This window comes from Notothenia rossii (assembly GCF_949606895.1).
Source record: "Notothenia rossii genome assembly, chromosome: 7".
In the NCBI taxonomy this organism is placed as follows: Eukaryota; Metazoa; Chordata; class Actinopteri; order Perciformes; family Nototheniidae; genus Notothenia; species Notothenia rossii.
In genome coordinates, this window is record NC_136905.1 from 73,838,661 (window position 1) to 73,858,336 (window position 19,676).

The window sequence follows — 19,676 nt, forward strand, 5'->3', positions numbered from 1 at the left end:
AGATAATCCCCTTATCCATCATCTTTGACAGTATTCATCCATCAATTTGTCAGAAGGCCATTTAAGTTTCCCCTCACAACCCCACTATAAAAACATGAAAGCAAAACTTCACCATCATTCACAGATGAGTGAACACACATTTAATACAAGTTATTCCTCGAGGTCAGAAAAGTTGCTGCTTTTCTTTCTTTATTTCTTTATTCCCAAACGTTTCTGTGTGCGATAATTGACTCTTCACCTCCTCTCTTGTCTATCCTGTAGGAGTTCAGGGCCTTTGAGCTTCTAAGAAGTGGACTGGACCGCTCCAAGTATCTGCTCGTGAAGGAAGCCAAAATCATTGCGATGACCTGCACCCATGCTGCACTCAAACGTCATGACCTGGTGGAGCTGGGATTTAAGGTATGCTCTTATCAACTAACAACTAGAATACAACCTGGTTAGGATTGCATTTACTGCAGTGACAGTACGTGGGGTTGGTTTAAGTCTTGGTTAAACCTGCTGATTCTCTTTTTTTAGTATGACAATATCCTGATGGAAGAAGCTGCTCAGATTCTGGAGATCGAAACCTTCATCCCCCTCCTGTTACAGGTGAATGTCCTGATGCTGTCTTAAAACTTAAATGTATGATGTAAAAGCTGTTAATCCTGTCTTTTAGAAAAACTGCAGTCCCACTTCCAGGCATAAGCACTTTCAAAAGTTCTGACATCAAGCCTAGTTTAATCCTTAACTCAGGACTGCTTTCTACCACCTGACTTTCCCTGTTAAGGTCTGACTGATTGCCTACGAGCACAGTAATGGTTGCTTGTCTTTGGTAGTTGTGCCTAATTGTCCGAGATAGTGCTAATGTCTGTTTACAGATGAGATCATTAAGCACATCAGCCAATCCAACAACCTCGCCAGAGCTCCTCACTTTATCTCTCTACTCTAGTGAGTCACAGCCCGAGCCTTCTGCCAGATATGCGTCACAGCAAAACTGTTTATTCCTCGTCCTCCCTTCCACTTTCATTATCCAGCCATTCAACCCTTATCAGGGATTTCAGCGATTGAATCAAGTCTTGACATGCAGTGGTTGATATATCATATTTGTCTGAGGTCAAGCTTCAAATAAACAACGTCTAATTGGCCAAATCTGGAAGCATGACGTAGACGGGAGTAAAAAACTGTACAGGCCCTTCATGCTTCACTGAGTCAAATCTTGTTGTCGGATAGCAGGTGCACTTTCAAGTCATTACAAACTAGAATTTAAAGAATCTCTGGCCAAAAAAGATACTGACTGGTCTCATTCACCATTCATTTTCTGTCTTCCCCTCTACAGAACCCAGAGGATGGCTACAGCAGGCTGAAGCGCTGGATCATGATTGGAGACCACCATCAGCTGCCCCCTGTTATCAAGAACATGGCCTTCCAGAAGTACTCCAACATGGAGCAGTCTCTCTTCACCCGGTTTGTGCGCCTGGGAGTGCCCACCATAGATCTGGATGCACAAGGCCGAGCTCGAGCAAGGTGGGTCTCCATGGCGGGGCATAAAGATGGAGGAAGTTTGACCAACTAGATCTCATAGGGGGGTCATGGCAGAAAGGAAGTAACAACAGCATGACTTAATGTGTTCCTATGTGTCCTACAGCCTATGTAACCTGTACAACTGGCGCTACAAACAGCTGGGGAACCTGCCTCATGTCCAGCAGCTGCCTGAGTTCCAGGTGCCAAACCCCGGCATCACCTTCAACTTCCAGCTTGTTAACGTGGAGGACTTCAATGGGGTGGGAGAATCCGAGCCCAACCCTTACTTCTACCAGGTCAGTAGTAGTACACAAATAAAACACCCCCCACAACTGTGACGGTGAATGCCATCTCTACTCGACTAGACTTGCAACACATTCACTACTATTTATTGTGTATGGGAAGCAACTGATGTGCTGCACAAAGCATGCTGGGATACCTACAGTGCAAAGCAAGCTGGGGTGGCGACAAGAAGGCGTGTCAATTTGAGCTGCGTGTACAACCAAGAGAAAGTGGGACTAATGATAATCCATCCTTGTAAAACTAAATGTTTTCCCAAAAACAATATCTAAAAAAGCTGTCATTTGATACGAGTATGCATGTTTCATTTTCAAATAACTTGCTGCCCCAGTATTTAGTATATTGGTTGCACAGGTATGTACACTATGTTAAAACAGCGGAAATAGTTGTTTGGCAGTTTGATACACTCCTTTACAAGGTTCTACACTCAAGCACACTTAGTTCCACCAGAGCAGAGAACCACATCCTGCCCTTACTTCCACTTCCTCTGAACCGCTTGTTGTACAGCAGTTCATTCATTTTGAAACTTTAATGGTTTAGCTGCCGGTTCATATTATGTCTTCATAACCCTGCTTAGTCTGCAGCTAGCCCTGCCTGCCCAGCATAGAGCAGTGGGTTTGTCTTTCAAACCAGGAACCGGATTGCGTTTCATTATGACATTGCTGTGTGGGCAGAAGGCAGGCTTGATAGGGGTTTGTAAAAAACAAAAACAAAAAGAGTTTACTGGCACAGGAGATCAAATGTAACAGCAAAGGTATCTCGTGAAAGTGCTGAGGTATAACACAAAACAAGTTTATTTATTTCACGTTACTGGACTATTAAGAGTTCTGAAATCTTCCTTTTGGATACAGGGATGAAACTAAGAGCAGCATATTTCAGTTAGAAACGAGATAAGTGGGGCACTGATTTGTTTAAAGCTTCATGGCCAATGAGGATCTCTCAGTGCTGCTTCATGAATATTACTGCAGTGTTCAACACGGTGCCTGCTCATGTCTCTGAAGCTTCCTATTGTTCTTAAATCCAGACCATGCGCACTTCTCGAGGCATCAGGTCACATGAACCTCAACTCCATTTGCCTGTTGCCATTTTAAGGCCCCTTAAGGGAATTAGCAGTATCACTCACTATGCCTTACACACACAAACACACACACACACACACACACACACACACACACACACACACACACACACACACACACACACACACACACACACACACACACACACACACACACACACACACACACACACACACACACACACACACACACACACACACACACACACACACACACACACACACACACACACACACACACACACACACACACACACACACACACACACACACACACACACACACACACACCAAAACACGCATGCATGCACTTTCCTAGGAACCAGGAGGGATAAATTGGACTCTAGAGAAGCAATTGTATCCAGTGTATGCTGAATGCCTGCAACAGCTGAACAAACACTGCCACGAGCCTGCTTTGCACTTCCACAGGAACTGCACTTCCATCATACACAGACACACACATGTGCGTGCACTCAGACAGTCCAAAGGTCTGTTCCTGTTCCTTCGCCTCATTTGTCAGAGCACTCTCCATATTGAGCCTCAGCCCGTTAATAGTGCTTCCCAAGTCGTCGAATGGCTCATAAAGGGTAAGTTGCTTATCTAAATCCAAATCTTCTGTTGTCAGAAAATGGCTTTTCTCAGCCACTAGGCAGTTAGTCTTTTCTGCTCCACACGCTATATTTTAAATTACATAAGAGCAAAGAGCACTGTTAGCTCACAGGTAGATTTATCGTCTTATTATCTAATGTTTTTGTACTGACACAACACTTTGCAATCCTCTCGTCCCTTATGTTTCTGTCCCTGTTTCATCCCCCCCCATCCTCTCCAGTCCTCATGTATCCTCAGGCCATTGGCTTAAACTCCACTGGGTTTGGTTGGCATGACCTTGTTGTTATGGTTAACGAGTTCTCTGGAGTGTTAGGGCATTAGATCACATTTATGTTAAATATGCACATATGGTAGGCAAAGCTGAAAATGCCCACCACGTGCCTACATACTACTCCTCTCCTGTGTCTCTGAGACTATGTTTAATGGATTAAGATGCTGAACTCAGATTGGCATTCGAGCAACAATCTTGACCCTAAATACCGAATTAAATGTTTTTTTAACTTTCGTGTTATGTTATACTCGAATAATTAAAAATTAAGGTATGGCCAGAATAAATACATTATAAGTAAAATTATGGTTTGGTCATTGAAGTTTCAAGTGTGTGCCATTTGGAGACAGGTAATATGGGAAGAAGAACAAAGGCTGTCACTGTTTTTGATGTTTTGACTCCAGTGCAGCTGGATCAGGAACTGTTTATGGAGCTGCATGAATTATGATCAAAGATGTGAGGCTGCAGACCAGGTCTAATTGAGACTGGATGAATAATGCATACTGTTGGCTGTTTTCTTTTCCTTTTTTGGTCACATTTGAAGGGCAGAGTGTAGCCTTGAAGCCAGGATGCACATGCCTAGGAATTAGTTGATTATAAGAGGGCTGAATGATGCATGCAACACTGGCCTTTACATTAAGTCACATTAGAGGACAAGGTCTTGTGTCCTGGGGCCTGGACATTTGGTGTCATGTTAAGAACAATGTGTTTTTATTTTATTTTCATGTGTTTGAATGTGTGTATATATATCAGGGTGTCCGCGGGGTCTTAAAAAGTATTAAAAGTTGATAAATCAATTTAGCGAAAATTAAGGCTATTAAAAAGTATTAAATGGCATTTTCCAAGGTATTAAGAAGGTTCACCGCAACGACAACATGAAATACCCTTTAATTTACTGAAACGACATGTCGGGAAACCCCACAAGGCGGCCCCATGCATAGCGCGCCCTAAAATGCTGCTTATTATTTTAAGTTTCGTTGCCTTGCTCCGCTCTGTGTGGGGGGGGGGGGGTGGAACTAAACGACTACGGTAACGGGTCCCAAGGTGGGTAGACCGGCATACGCAACGCTCTAGGGGTCCAACGGCTCCGTGTGTGCCCTATATGATCATTTTCTGATCACGATGAAATAGCCCGCCTCCCTCTCCCCACGTCTCCTGCTGCTGCTGGGCTGTCAGAAGAGGGGGAGGAAAAGAGAGGCAGTCACCGTTTATTAAATATTATTATATTATTATACAGAGAACAGAGTCGTTATCAATTTGTTTTAAAGCTCAATAAATAACAGACGACCTCTGACCGGCACTTTTCTAATCTTGTACGGAAGATTTAAACTTTAACAGACATGTTGACCGGCGGAACATTTTTTTTACGGAAACTACCGCACGGTCCCCTTGTTCCTTGGAAGAGGCGGAGAGGTGGGTGTTTTTCATCTGCTGGTGGACTACCTGAGAGATACAGCAGGAGAACACGCCGTCCATCGCGGAGAATAAACAGAAGGGCAACCATGGCAACCATGCTCCGGGGTCTTCTTCGCTGCTTTTGGTGTATTTCGGGCGGCAGCAGCGCCACTTACAGGCCTGACATATGTACTACATCGTTTCCAGCATTTCCAGCGGTCTAGTGTGAACGGACACATTAATGAATCGAATGCGTGTGAACGGAAGCCTTTTTTACGCTTGCGTATGCGTTTTACCGTATGCGTCCTTGTGGGGCCGGGGTCTAAGCCAAACTATATCCGGTCACAGAGATCTGCTATTTTAAAGTAAAGTCAACACATATAGACCCTAAATATAGTCTATATTAAGAACGAGAAAAGTCTTAACATATATATCCTTTTTTGTAAACATATGACAAATGTGTGAGGGTGATGACGTCAGAGCATCGTCCTATGTGCCAGGGCTTAGCCCCGGACAGCCCCAGCCCAATTTAACCCCTGGGTATTTGTGAGGGAGCTCCTATATGGCATTACCCCGCTGAAGCTCACCAAAGTTTAACATATTTCAGAGTTCAAAGTTTTGTCAATTGTTTTGTTTATTGGTCAAATACTGGTTTCTAATGGTTTCTGAGGAGTTTTACTGGAATGAAAGAACACAGAGTCTACAGAAGCAAAAAAGCAGCATACTGCATTAAACCTGACCTTCACAGAGAGGTTGAAGTTCATGTGGAAAGGAGGCTTCAGTAGTCTGTCTGCACTCTGTTTAGTTTTGCTATCTTACAATCAATATAGTAAAGTGTGTTGCCAATGTAACCGGTTAGAACTCAAAGTTGCGATGAGGTCTTAAAATGTATGGAAAGGGTCTTAAAAAAGGTCTTAAAAGGTATTAAATTTGACTTCAGGATTCCTGCATATACCCTGATATATATATATATATATATGCTCCTGTTAGAATTTCTTTGTATGGAATCTGAAAGCAACTAGCCCCAGTTTTTGGAAATCTTTTCTTTCCTAGTTAAAATTTTGCTGATTTTTCATTGGTATCATTTTACGATAACACCCTGCCATTGATTGACGAATGAAACTTTTGGTCATGCAGCCTCTTGTTGCACTTCTAAAAAATAGCAATCAGCTGTTCCTCTTTTTTATGAATATCAAAGCCACAGTAGAAATATGCCATTTGACGTCCTCGCTGTGTAGAGGATCCTTAAATTGGGACATTTTGTCCCAGCCTGGTTTATGGTGGTGTGGAGCACCGTCTGATGCAATTAATTCCAGCCCAAATCAGATAGTTACTCTTGCATGCATGAATGAGTGGGCTTTAATCTGCTGAAAAGTGAAAACCGTGATAGACGAGCAAAGGGTTAGAGCATGATGTGAAAGTGGAAGGAAATGAGAACAACAAGGTGTCCAACAGAGCAGACAGCCCCGGCTGTGCTGATAGGGAAGACAGACTAATGCATTTAGATAATTCCTATTACTTGAATCAATACAAAATGACCACATTAATAGACAATAGCTTATCAAGGCCAGTTTCCCAAACAAAAATGTTTTCCTTCTCTCATTTCTTGTGTTAAATACTGTATGGGTTAACTATGATAATGTTAATCATACCCTCTCCTTTTTCTCTATCATCCTGTGTAGAACCTTGCGGAGGCGGAGTACAGCGTGGCTTTGTTCATGTACATGCGTCTGCTGGGCTACCCTGCTGACCGCATCAGCATCCTCACCACCTACAACGGGCAGAAACACCTGATCAGAGACGTCATCAACCAGCGCTGCGCCGGCAACCCCTTCTTCAGTCAGCCTAACAAGGTAAAGACCAACACACAGTGCACCCAGCGGCTGTATAATTATTATTATTATTATTATTATTATTATTATTATTATAAAGCAGATATTAGTAGAAACATGTCCTTATGAAATGTTAATTAAATTGATACGAGTTTGAGAGGGGAAATTTGCGAATCCAACATCTTGTTGTATAACAGATTTCTTACGCTAATTTATTAAAGAACATTCAATAATGGGCTGAAACCTAAAGCAAAATGGTCTGTTGTTAATGTAATATAAAACAAATGTCCCATTATTATTTTCTTTGTAGCAATATTATCACACTTTAGAAGCAGAATCAAGCCCTGTTTTGTTTAATCTCCTTACTGTACTTTCTTGACTGTTCTCTTATAAAGACACAGGCTTTAATACAATTCAACATATATACCTAGACCTCTGATTCACCAAGCACATCTCCCATTTTTCAGTTATTCAAAAAGGGGAAATTCTGTCTAAATCAATCAAGCTTCTTGGGAAATATTGACATTTACACATTTCATGTAGCCTTCTAACAGTGAAACACATGCGATAATACCACACACATGAACTGTACACACTCCTGATATCACTTGAGGCTTACACATTTTTCCCTCTTGTCAAGAAGAAATCCACAATCCCAAAAGACATGTTTTCTCCTCATGTATAGTATGTGTAGGACTGAGGCTAGTTTACTAGGAGCATGCGTGACACACACTGTTTTCACACCTTCAGATGTCAGCTGATATCAATGCAAATACCTTCTTTCCTCTGTTTCTCTGAGAGAGAACTTCACAGCTCACAATTATCACAAGGCTTTAGCTGTTGCACCTCCCTGTGCTTTCAGTGCGACATACACTACCTCCTTGAATTAAGTGGATCTGCGTGATACTTGCAGGGAAATTCATTAGAGTTTCATTGGTTCTCTTTTCCCGGTTGTAGGCAAAGCAAAAAAAGAGTCAGTTTTTAGTTTTACTGTGGCCTTCATTGTCCCGCTCGATAAAATCATGAGACCATCAAGACTGCTGCAGGTCATGAGACCCAAGAGGAGCACTTTGTGTGTGCACTCTGTCCCCAACAGTTTACATACCAGCTGACTGCATACCTCTGTAAATCAAACTCACTGAGGTGTGTGTGTGTGTGTGTGTGTTTTTGAAGAGGAGATGTGAATACTTTGCGAGTGGGTGTATGCTTCATGCTATGTTCATCCCTGAAAAATACTGTTATATTGTCTCCAGCCCACGGTGTTTCCCCCCTACTCCTCTTATTCTACCTTCTCCATTTCCTTCCTTTGCAGTGTGTTAAGTCAGCAGCCCGCTGGCACCATCTCCCATCCGTTTTCTGTTTGTACTGCTAAATGCTTTCCCCCGCTAGCCTTAGGATATGTTTTCCTTTTTCTTTATTCTTTTGCCCACATTCTCTCACCTTTCTTTGGTGTCGGTTTTTCGAGCCTTTCACACACTTAAAAATGTCAAAAGCTATTTAGGCGTGCCAGAGAAAGTTGTGAGATCGGAGTGCAAACGCAGTGTCAGTTGGGGTGTTAGGGCAGTGCTTCTCAAATTTTTTTCAGTAATGTACCCCCTTTGAAACATTTTCTCCGCCAAGTACCCCCTCACCGACCCTGAACATTTTTGATAGAAGAAGCCTATATATATATAATTACAATAGAGTAATGTTCCATCAGTGTGTGATTTATTAACTCCTTCATGCATGAATTACAAAAAACTAAGGATATTTCCATCTTTTTACATGAGACATTTTTTAAAAACTGATTTTGAAGTAATACCAATTTAGCAAACCAATGAACAAAATTATATATTATGCAAAAACTATAAAATACAATACACACATATTATAATCAAATCAACTGTGATGCCTGATGTGCAACTATACCATCTGAAACCCCATGCATATACAAGAAAACAGCATTCAATTAGCAGTCTCTAATGTAGTGACCACAATGCATGAAAGGGTTTTTAAAAAAAACATGTAATAACACTAAAATTACACTATTTAGGAGTTTTAGGTCCGATGCCTCCAGTGCTTTGGCTGATGTTGTGGAGGTTTTTCGCATCATCTCTTGCGAGGATCTGTACTCAACAAGTTTTCTCTAGAAACATTCCGGTGGCTTACCAACATGACACAGGTGTTTGGTGCTGAGATGTCTCTGGAGGTGCGCTGGTTTCATCGAGCTGATGGCTAGTTTCTCCCCACAGAAATAACACAATACCCGGGGCGGGTTGCCGTTTGTTGACGTGAATCCCATCTAACCATACGCCTCCGGACATTTTGTTGGCTCAATTTTGGCTCTCTTTTTTTCTCCGTTGTTCACGTTCCCTGCTGTCGTGCTGCTACGTTTAAACCACGATTCCATTTCAGTGTCAATTCGTTATAATATAATATTGCAACTGGCTTTCCGCTCAGCGTCTATTTAATTTATTGTACTATGATTATTTTTGTAATCATGCATGGTATTTTTTGGGTACTTCGCGCACTGGAACACACCGCAAATCTGAGCCGAGCACGTATGAACTGCGCATGCGTGAGTGGCATTAACTCTCCTTACCAGCAGGCGGCGGTAGTGTGTATTCATCATTCAAAAGAGGCAACAACCGGAACAACCGGAAGACAGAGAAGAAGAACAGACTCCGTGATATAAACAAACAACAAATAGCGTTTTTCTTTCCATTTTCACTCTCGTCCATTGAAAACATGAACGAACAGGAGCAGGACGAACGGGAGGTACTGGAGCTAGCAGCTCTTGGACTCACGCATGTGTTAAATCATTTGTTTACCTCCCTCACTTCCGTTAACGCTTCTCATGCACTGATTCGCTGGCTGAACAGCCAATCAGTGTTATCCCTTTGTCTGACTTCCGGTGATGTTCTCGACGCCGATTCAACATGTTGAATCGGCAAGAAAAGGCGTCATGTCGGCAGAAAAGACCCGACGGTGCGGCGCACACCACTCCGAATAGGGCGTGCCCACGCTCATGTTCGGCCCGACTCCCATTTACTGCCGATTTCGGGCCGGTGTATCTGGGCCTTTAGGGCACCATAGTGGCAGCGGATCAACAATTATGTTGCTCAAATATTTTGCATATGTGTTCTGCTGTTTGTCGCACGGTGAGTGATATGTAACGTTTAGCCTTGGCGGCATCAGCAAGAAATGTAACCAGGGAGTCATTAAGTAGAGGAATAAGCTATTTCTGACTTTAGTAGAAGAACTATTTATGTTTGTTTTCCTGGGATTTGCTGACAATAAGAAACATAATCAGCCTTATCCTTTCACATATGAAGGCAGAAACACAAACTGCAGATTGTTCAGTAATTGTCTAACAAGCAGACAGGAAGTGGATCCCTCTTTATGTCTTTTACCTCATTCACACCAACGGTGTTTCAGGGCCGGTTTGGAGCTGGAGCTTGAAAAGCACCGGGTTTTCCTCTTCACACCGCAGCGGAGCAGCCTCTTAGCTCTGGAATCCGGTTCATTTCGAGTACCAACAAATTGTCCGGCCAGAGCAAAAGCACCACATACGCCACGCTTACGTCGAGGCGGGGGCAGGGGCAGGATCAACTCCTGAACAACAACAAAAAGCCGGCCTTTTATCCAGTTTGTACACAACGATGGAGAAACTTAACAAGCAGCAGTGGTCCACTGAAGAGACCAGCTACCTACTGGGAATCTGGTCTTCAGAAGAGGTACAGAGGAAGCTGGAGCACAATCGGCCATTGTTGTTGTTTTCAGTGTCAGCTGTGAGGGGTTTCCGCGCGGTTTGGCTTTATGAAGCAGGCACGCAAACGGTTACGTCATGACGCAAACGATGACGCAAACGATGATGCAATGACGCAGCACCAGTCGGACTCTGGGCAGTGTGAAAAGAGCCGGAGCTAAACCGAAGAACCGGTTCTGAACCTGAAAAGCTCTCGCACGGAGCTTGAACCGGAGTTGCGTTGGTGTGAATGAGGTATTTGTGTGCGTGGTGCTTTGTACCACCTGCAGGGCCGGAGCCTTTTATCTCCTGGGGTTGTGGCTCTATGTTCTGCTGTGCTACACATCCTTGTTGCTTTGTCTTCAAGTATATTCCCTGTTCTGACAGCTAGCCAGAGATTGTGCTTGGTCATGTTAAAAGTCCTGCAATGTTTAAAAAAATAAACTGTCATGCATTGTGCTCATGGCCTTAGTCAGTATGCCATCCTTGTAATAAAGTGACAGGAGTGACAGGCTGTCAGATTTGCTGAAAAGAAAGATAGCCAGACAGGGAGGGAGATAAAAGAGAAAGAGGGGCTCTTGTGGGAAAATGCTGAGCATCAGAAAGGTCATGGCGCAGAGTGCTGGGTCCACAGTGTGTCTGAGAATGTGTCACAATAGCTAAAACCAAGCAAATGTCAACAGCCATCCCACTTTACTGCGATGACTGAAACGAGTTTGAAAAGAGGAGAAGGGACAGTTAGCACCAGTCACTGACTCAACAACACACCGGCCAAAGCTGTCTGCTGTATCAAAACACAACTGTTTGCGTACATATCTCATTTTGTATGTTTACTCTATGATTGTTGCAGACAAGGTACATTTGAGTTCACTTTCTGTTGCTGTATATTTTAAACACCAGGATACTGTTGATTCATTGAAGTAACACTTAAAACTTCATTACAGGAAAGTCATTGCATCTTTTCTTACCGCACAAATCTCAGCCCAATCCTACCAAGCCCTTTTTGAGCAATTGTGATCAAGTAAACCTTTGTTTAGCTTGATAGAAAGTAGGGCTGCTCGACTATGGCAAAAATCATAATCTCGATTATTTGGGTCAATAATTGATATCACGATTATTAAAAACGATTATCCATTTACTATTGATGAAAACATCAATTTATTATTATTATTTTTTTAAAACAGTATGTTTTTAACAGTTGATTACCCTGAACTTTAAGTATAATTCAACTGAAAAACAAATGAATAAAAAAAAAAAGTTGAAAAAAAAAAAAAAAGTTATAATAAAAAAATAATCGTTTTATTTCGATTACGTTGTTTTTTTAATCGTTGCAAGCCATAATCGTAATTGCGATTTAAAATACGATTAATTGAGCAGCCCTAATACAAAGTGCACAGTCGTGGAGAGAGGAAGTAGAAGCTGTGGTCATGTGGAATCCTCCTCAGTGTCACCTTCTGCCCCACTCCCTTCATTAATACACATGGCTGCTAACACAAACACTTTCTCCATCCCTCCTGTGGGATCCCTTCATTTCTTGAGAGCTGAAGCCTCTTCAAAAATAGGAAAGAAAATCTGGCTGTGTGACCAGAACCAGGATATATTAATCAGATGTGTTAACAAAGATAAAAAACCTCTTCCTAACATGTCCCACCATGCCTTTTGAGACGGAAATTAAATCCTGAGCCTCGGAAATGGGAAACGCGACCTTACACTTCTAAGAAAGAGTGAAAAATGTGATCATCTGGCAGCCTGACTTCTGCACATTCCAGGGCGTAAAAGCCATGAATTAGACAGCAGGATGGATCGAGTGAGTAAAGAGAGAGGAGAGATTCATGCTTGACCATTAGCATCATCACGATGAGAAATGGAAGAGCATTTATTCAAATAGCTTCTACTAGAAATAAACTGTGTATGAGTGCGCACACATATACATCTCAGTGTATTCTGTGTGTTGGTGTACTTCCTCATGTCCTCAGATATGCGTGTGCCACAATGGCATGACCTCGGTAATTCACTCCCTGGAAGATTTCTCATAAATAACTAAACTCCATGCAAAATGCTGCGCCTTGGGGAGATTCTCTATCTGGGCTTCTTTGTCTGTGGGCTCAGAATAACTCCCTTTCTTGAGCGCCCCTACTCCAGTATTGAGTTGCCATGTTTCGATTAAAACTGTCTTTATATCCCCCTTTTAAGTCCACAATTATATCAACACATGGTGTACTGGAGCGCTGTCTCTACATGCCACATTTGTGCGTGCATGCATGCATACCGCGTCTGTTTGACTTGAACATTGACTCTAACATACAGCCCATGACGCCTCGTGCTAGTGTAAAACCGACATATTGTTGCCTCTGGTGCTGCATCTGTTCTACATAGCAACAGGGAGACATGTTGGTCTGCTGCATGGTTATCTCTTCCTCTTTTACACGTTCACACACACTTTCCCTACACTCCCTTCCCGTCACCCAAACGGGGTTTAGTAAAGGATCATTAAAAGTTGCAATAGCTCATACGAGGTAACTACGACCACATGATGATTTATTCAGCATGGCTGGTTCTTATGTTGGAGCCTGGGCGGCTTCTCAATGGTAGCTGCTGCTCCATTGATCCTCTCAACAGGATGGATCTATAGAGGAAAGGCCGAGGTCTTTCTGATGGGCTTTGGATACCACACTATGTGGCCTTTACAACAGCAGAGCTTCCTTTTTAGGTAAACATGTTAATAAGTAGGACATGCTTTGTTTGTGTCACCATTATTTACTTCCAGTCTGACTCTGACTGGTTTCAGGATAACATTATTGCTTCTTACTTGGTTGCCATTACCAAGTGTGATGAGAAGCTGATTTCCAAAGTGTTTTCTCCATTTTGTATTTCAATTAGATTTATTATTGAGGCAATAGACTTAGTGGGACTAAACATCGATCCTATCTGGTTTGTTATGACCACCACCTAAAAATGAAAAACAGTTTGTTGTGCACAGATCTTATAGGCTGAAGGAGCAGTTGTACATACAGTACAGCTACTGCTAGTATTGTAATGTATTCCGTTTTACAGGGATGCTTCTCCGTTTCCTAGCTTCTTATAAATATGTTTGGATGATCTAAGGTGTATCGGCACTTGCTAAGTAAAAACACAGCTCTGTTCTTCATGTACGGGAGTAAGAACGCTCCTCAGCAAAACAGGATAACCTGGGTATGAAAGCAAATTGGTTGACATGAGTTTCCTTTTGATTTGAAAAAGAAAACTCCTAAAGTGTTCTCCTTTCTCTTCCTCCCTGCGATAATCTTTCACCCGTCAGGCAGCATGGTCCCAAGTACCTTGGCCCTGAGTCTCACGGGGCCCAGGTAAGAGGCTAGTGGTGGCAAATGCCCTCTAAGCCGCATTAGCCCCGCTAGCTGCCCATGTGGCCTGCGGCGATAACAGCAATAACAAGAAAACACAGGCACTGCCACCAGCATTCATTCAGCCCCCCAAAAAATAAACAAATAAGAAAAAGGGCAACATTTCAGAAGGAAAGCTATCTCCCTCGTGTCTCCGAAACATTTCAGCTAAATCCCTCCACCTACCTCAAATGCATACACTCATTTTCTCTGCCACTACCATGGCTTAGTTAGCATATCTTTAATATGTATGTGTGTATGTTTAATCATGAATCTGTTTGTGTGTCTGCGCAGGTGACAACAGTGGACAGGTTCCAGGGTCAGCAGAATGACTACATCATCCTCTCCCTGGTCCGCACCAAAGCCGTGGGACATCTCAGGTAAATACTTGAAGTGCCAGGCAGAAAACCTTCAGTAGACACCTTCAGCTGCTTTTCTACCACATCAAAATACATGTTTTAATATGATCTGCGCCTTAGATACACACCCTCCAGGGAAACCACACGGCAAAACGTCGGCACTAAACTCTCCTGAGACCGCTGCTCTCGGGAGGCGTTCTGTCATGTGTTACTATTCAATGGAGTTTGCTAAAAGACACAGTTGAAATGTGTGAGAGCTCAGTTTGAGGCAGGGAGGATAAAGGGGGGCTTCGGGACGGGCGCATGTCTCTGGAGCTGAATGTATTTTGTGTCATGTTTAAGAGAAGCTATTGTGCTATGATGATTGGGGGGGGGGATCAAACAAAGGGCTCTGCTCGGATCAAAGGCATACCATATAATAGTCATTAAGAGGCAGGAGTGTTAACCTAACTGCAGCGGTAGGTTTTATGTCTTTTTGTTTCATGTCCCATTGCTATCCGCTCAGCTATCCCCCCCCAGCTCCTTATCTCTCTGCTTCCTCTTCTCTTCACTACCGCCTCATTTCACTGAATCGGTTCGTAGTGAAATGGCTTTTCACTCCTCGGCTGCCATGACACACTGATGAGCTCTTTGCGACTAATACGCTCCATGTTTTAATACCAGACTATTGAGGCTCAACTCGGTGCTCCAGCTTGCCACGCTGGCCTCTGGCTGTGATGTACAGAAGCTGCTGTTGGAATTTGCACCGCTCACCGCTTCATCCCAGCTGCACGGCCACTGCTCTCACCCACCCTTACACTGGACCCTCTGCTAATTGGAACCCCAGCACGGATACTAAGCCATTTCTTTGGTAGCTAAATACAAGCCTCCCCTATACACCCCACCCTTGAGCTTGGTCTTTTAGCCGGCAGGTAAACACTTAAAAACTCTATTTAGCTCTTTCCTCATTCCACAGATAAAGCAATGAATGGATGTAGCTGGGGATGAGAAGTGCAGCGGGCTACAGAGAGGGTAGTTCATCTTGCTGCCAGCGCCTGCTCTCCTCTCAGTATCATCCATTTGATCTTGTCTTACACTGCTCCCTGCTCCTATACTCATTCTCAGCCCACACTGAGTGGGAAGGTTGTCAAAGGTTGCCCCTTTAACAATGTGCTACAACTTCAGCACTATTGTAAATCCCTTCACTGACAGATAACTCAAGTTTTCATTATCCTGGATGAGTGCTTCCATCAATGAAGTTGATCTTATAGGGCCTGATAATATCATCGTGCTGTCAGCTTCTCACTATGAGTGATGAGCTACATCAGTGGTTCTCAAACTTTTTCTGGCAGGCCCCCCCCTTTGGAAAAAAAAAGAAGTCTGGGCCCCCACAACAGAAATAGTCAGGCTCAGTGGCGGCGCCAGATATTTATTTTGGGGTGCTGTGGGGTAGCTTGACGTTTCATAGAGGGTGCTCAAACATTTAAGGTTTCCCATTAATGTACCGGTCGCTACAGTTGAATTTTCGACTGCAACAATCCCCACGCAAATACACAGTGTGACAGTTACAATGAAGGCTCGAGGCATATAGGTGTAAGCAAGTGCTATTTTTATAGGTGGTGTGTGGACCTCACATAGGGGGGTCCGGGGGCAAGCTTTTTTTTTAATAACCATTTTTCCTCCTGGTCTCTTGCGGCCCCCCTGTCATGCCTCTGTTCCCCCCAGGGGGGGCGCGCCCCCCACTTTGGGAACCACTGAGCTACATGATCATGCAATGTTCTTTTATTTCTCATGTTATAACAATGGCAGGTTGTTTTATTAAAATGCCAAAATAAATTACATCTAAACAGCTGAGTTTAAAGCATTTAAACAAAAACTGTCTTTAATTCCCTTTCTCATGAGCTTTGCTTTGACCTAATATTCATTCATATCTTGGCGTCGCTGACACTTCTGAATGGCCGCCTCAGTGATTAAAAGAGCAGGGGTTCATGGGAAATTCCTGTGCTGTCATTGTGTTTTTCCCACACAGGGATCACTATGGTATACCGCTGAGTCCCACCTTACAACCCCCTCCCTTCATCTGCCCTCATTGCAATCTGTTGCCGTGACAACCGCAGGGGACGCAGCTGACCATATGACAAGCCGACCCCTTACTTTGTCAGGAGAGGCATTCCTGCTGATGCACACACACACACACACACACACACACACACACACACACACACACACACACACACACACACACACACACACACACACACACACACACACACACAAACACAGAGAGAGCACCCTCTCTGACAGGGAGGAGCAGATCCAGACACGCTCTGACATGCACACATACACACACACACCAACACATGTGAGCACACACGCAAACGGCATGCGTCCACTTTGCCCTGCCATGTCACAGCACAGGTGGGCGTTTCAGTAGTGCCATGTCCACAGGCCACAAGCTCCACGATTGGTTCCCCTCTTCTTGAGCTCATTGGTGAAGATTGTCTCTGTGGAAATGTTGTGCTTTCTACTTTCATTTTGTAACATGCTTTAAAGGTGCAACCATTTGACATACACCTACCAGCCTGCTGCACATTACCTCACTCATAAACCCTGCGAGATGATTTCCATAAGCCTTTTTTCTCTCCTCCTGCATATTCATGGGACCCATCATGCATATTGCAGTATTAATCCTCTTAATCTCATGAAGTGCTCAGGTGGTCATATTCCACATTTTTTGGCTGCATTTCAACATATGTATATGTTAATGTGTGTTGGTAAGCCAAAATTCTTGTACATCAAACTAAAGACGGTATCAGCACAGCTGCTTGAATAAGCCACACATAGGCTCTGCCTTCTTCTGTAGATTTTTATAAGCTTTAGTCCCACAGATTTATAGGCCAGCTGGTGTATTTTTGCAAAGCTCCATTTGGTCGACCATCCAAACACCTAAAACACAATACAAAGATATTTATGTGTGTATTTTATACATACAGTTTCAATGGTATCCCTTACATTTTCTGTGTATTTTTGAGCACATTTTTGTGTCTTTCTGAATTTGTCAAATAGCTTCTGCTACTCTTCCACCGTATGAATGTATATAACATTACATGTCACTTGTTAGACGCTTTTATCCAAAGCAACTTACATACTCAATACTGTGGGCAATCCCCACAGGAGCAATTTGGGTTGAAGTGTCTTGCTCAGGGACACAACGACATGCTGACTGCAGTGGGGTTTGAACCTGTGACCCCCTGATCCGAACACCAACGCTCAACCCACTGCACCACAGGCCTCCAATATAACTTTAATTATAATAATCTAATATCTGGATGTGTGCTCTGAAGTCAAAGGCATGTTGAAAGCATGGTTTTTTTTAAACAAACTCTGAGGCCATCAGAGCAAGCCAAGTTGCATTCCTTAGTTTCTTAAGAATACATTTATTTATTCTACTGGGTGGCAAGAAAAAATGAGCTATCTCCCCTCTGTAGTTCTCTCCCACCTCTCCCTCCCTTTGTGTTTTGTTTATCCCTGCCCTTTGCCTTTCATTTCTCTCTTAGCCTGTACATTTGTCCCCCTTTCATGTTAGCTAGTTCGAGTCCCACTGCAGTCAGCATGTCGTTGTGTCCCTGAGACACTTCGCCCCAAATTGCTCCTGTGGGGATTGCCCACAGTATTGAGTATGTAAGTGGCTTTGGAGAAAAGCGTCTAACAAGTGAAATGTTATGTTGCTGCTCATCCTTCACTAAACCTCTTTCCTCCTACCCTTCACTGATTTGTCCATTCCTTTTTATAATATTTACTTCATCCTTGAAATGTGATCCCTTTACTTGTTTTAGACTTTGCCCCCTACACATGACTTCATCTCCTCTCACAATTTCACACTTGCCTCCCACTTCTTTGATGTTTTTCTCCCCTCTATCAAACCAATTTAAAACTTGTTTTTCCTATTGCTCCACAGGGATGTGAGGCGTCTGGTGGTAGCCATGTCAAGAGCCAGGCTGGGTCTGTACATCTTCGGCCGGGTGTCGTTGTTCCAGAACTGCTTCGAGCTGACTCCTGTCTTCAACCAGCTCACCGCCCGACCCATGCAGCTGCACATCCGGCCGCACGAGTACTACAGCCAGGAGCAGCCCGTACGTACACACAGGCACAAAACACTTTCTCAAAGCGCTTCCTTCTTCTACTCCATTACATTTGGATGATAGTCAAGAACTCAAGCTCTGTATCCAGTTATGCCAGTTTCCACATAACTGTTGCGCACTCCAAAGCCCCTTGACTCTGCTAATCCTGCTTCTATATTCTGAATGGCATCTTCTCTCCCTTTGTTCCTCGCTGGTTCTAAGTCTTACTGCCACTTCGCCCATAGGCCCTGTCCTGTTAACAGCATTCTGCAGGGGCCATCTGAAAGCATAGGAAACACAGGCCTGGCTATAATTAACCCTCAAAGGTCAGAAGGCTAAAGCACTCTCCCAAATCCCGCCAGGCCAGCATGAGACGACTGTTGTCTGGTCACTGTGTCTCGCTGACTGGCGTGTGTGGCAACAGGGCCGTCTAAAATACCCCTCAGCCTGTGACACTTCCACTGACTCCAGAGTGTTCGTCGCCGGGGGGGACAGCTCTTTTGGGCACACACATGCGGCCCTTGCTTAGCCCGTCTATCTGGAGTCGGTAACCCCTGCTGCTTACACGCAGATGCAGATTTAAAAGATTCAGACTTTTGATTGATCAGAACTTACACAGGCTACTTAACAGTGCTGATTCAGAGGCAGAAACTAAACCATAAAGGATGCTGCTTGATGCTCCATATGGATATAGGTGTATTTACAGCACCGTTGAACAGTATTGGACAGGCCGTAAAGCTTAATGTTTAATCACACTTAATCACTGGGCAACACTTCATGATGTTTTTACAGTAATAAAACCACACATGGTTAAGTTTTACAGTACTGATGCCCTGAGGGCCTCTGAGCACCAAGCATGTCTTTAGGAGCAAGCAGATTAAACATTCTGCTCGCTTCGCTCCTCAGTTTAGGCTGTCCGGCTCTGTCTGCATACTGATACTGTCAATTAAAAACTCCAAACCTCTTGATAGTACGTGAGCAGCGATCGCATGAGACAGTGGGCGAGAAATTTGCTTTCAAATAACGAACATAGTGGAATTGTAATTTCTGTGCACATTTGCATCACATCTATAGTTAACCATGGTGTGTCTGCTAACAAGACCGATATACATCATTACCATTCCCTTC

The 19,676-nt window shown here is 43.5% G+C and overlaps 1 protein-coding gene across 2 annotated transcripts in view; it reads left to right on the forward strand.

Moving 5' to 3' along the window:
- The window catches only part of aqr (aquarius intron-binding spliceosomal factor), a 54,431-nt gene that overhangs the window by 33,053 nt on the left and 1,702 nt on the right, over nucleotides 1–19,676 (forward strand). For both annotated transcript variants that reach the window (XM_079693030.1, XM_079693031.1), the window contains exons 28-34: nucleotides 262–399; nucleotides 517–588; nucleotides 1,316–1,503; nucleotides 1,625–1,796; nucleotides 6,833–7,003; nucleotides 14,384–14,469; nucleotides 18,386–18,560. In XM_079693030.1, the coding sequence (XP_079549156.1) occupies nucleotides 262–399; nucleotides 517–588; nucleotides 1,316–1,503; nucleotides 1,625–1,796; nucleotides 6,833–7,003; nucleotides 14,384–14,469; nucleotides 18,386–18,560 (1,002 nt within the window). The remainder of the gene's footprint in view (nucleotides 1–261; nucleotides 400–516; nucleotides 589–1,315; nucleotides 1,504–1,624; nucleotides 1,797–6,832; nucleotides 7,004–14,383; nucleotides 14,470–18,385; nucleotides 18,561–19,676) is intronic.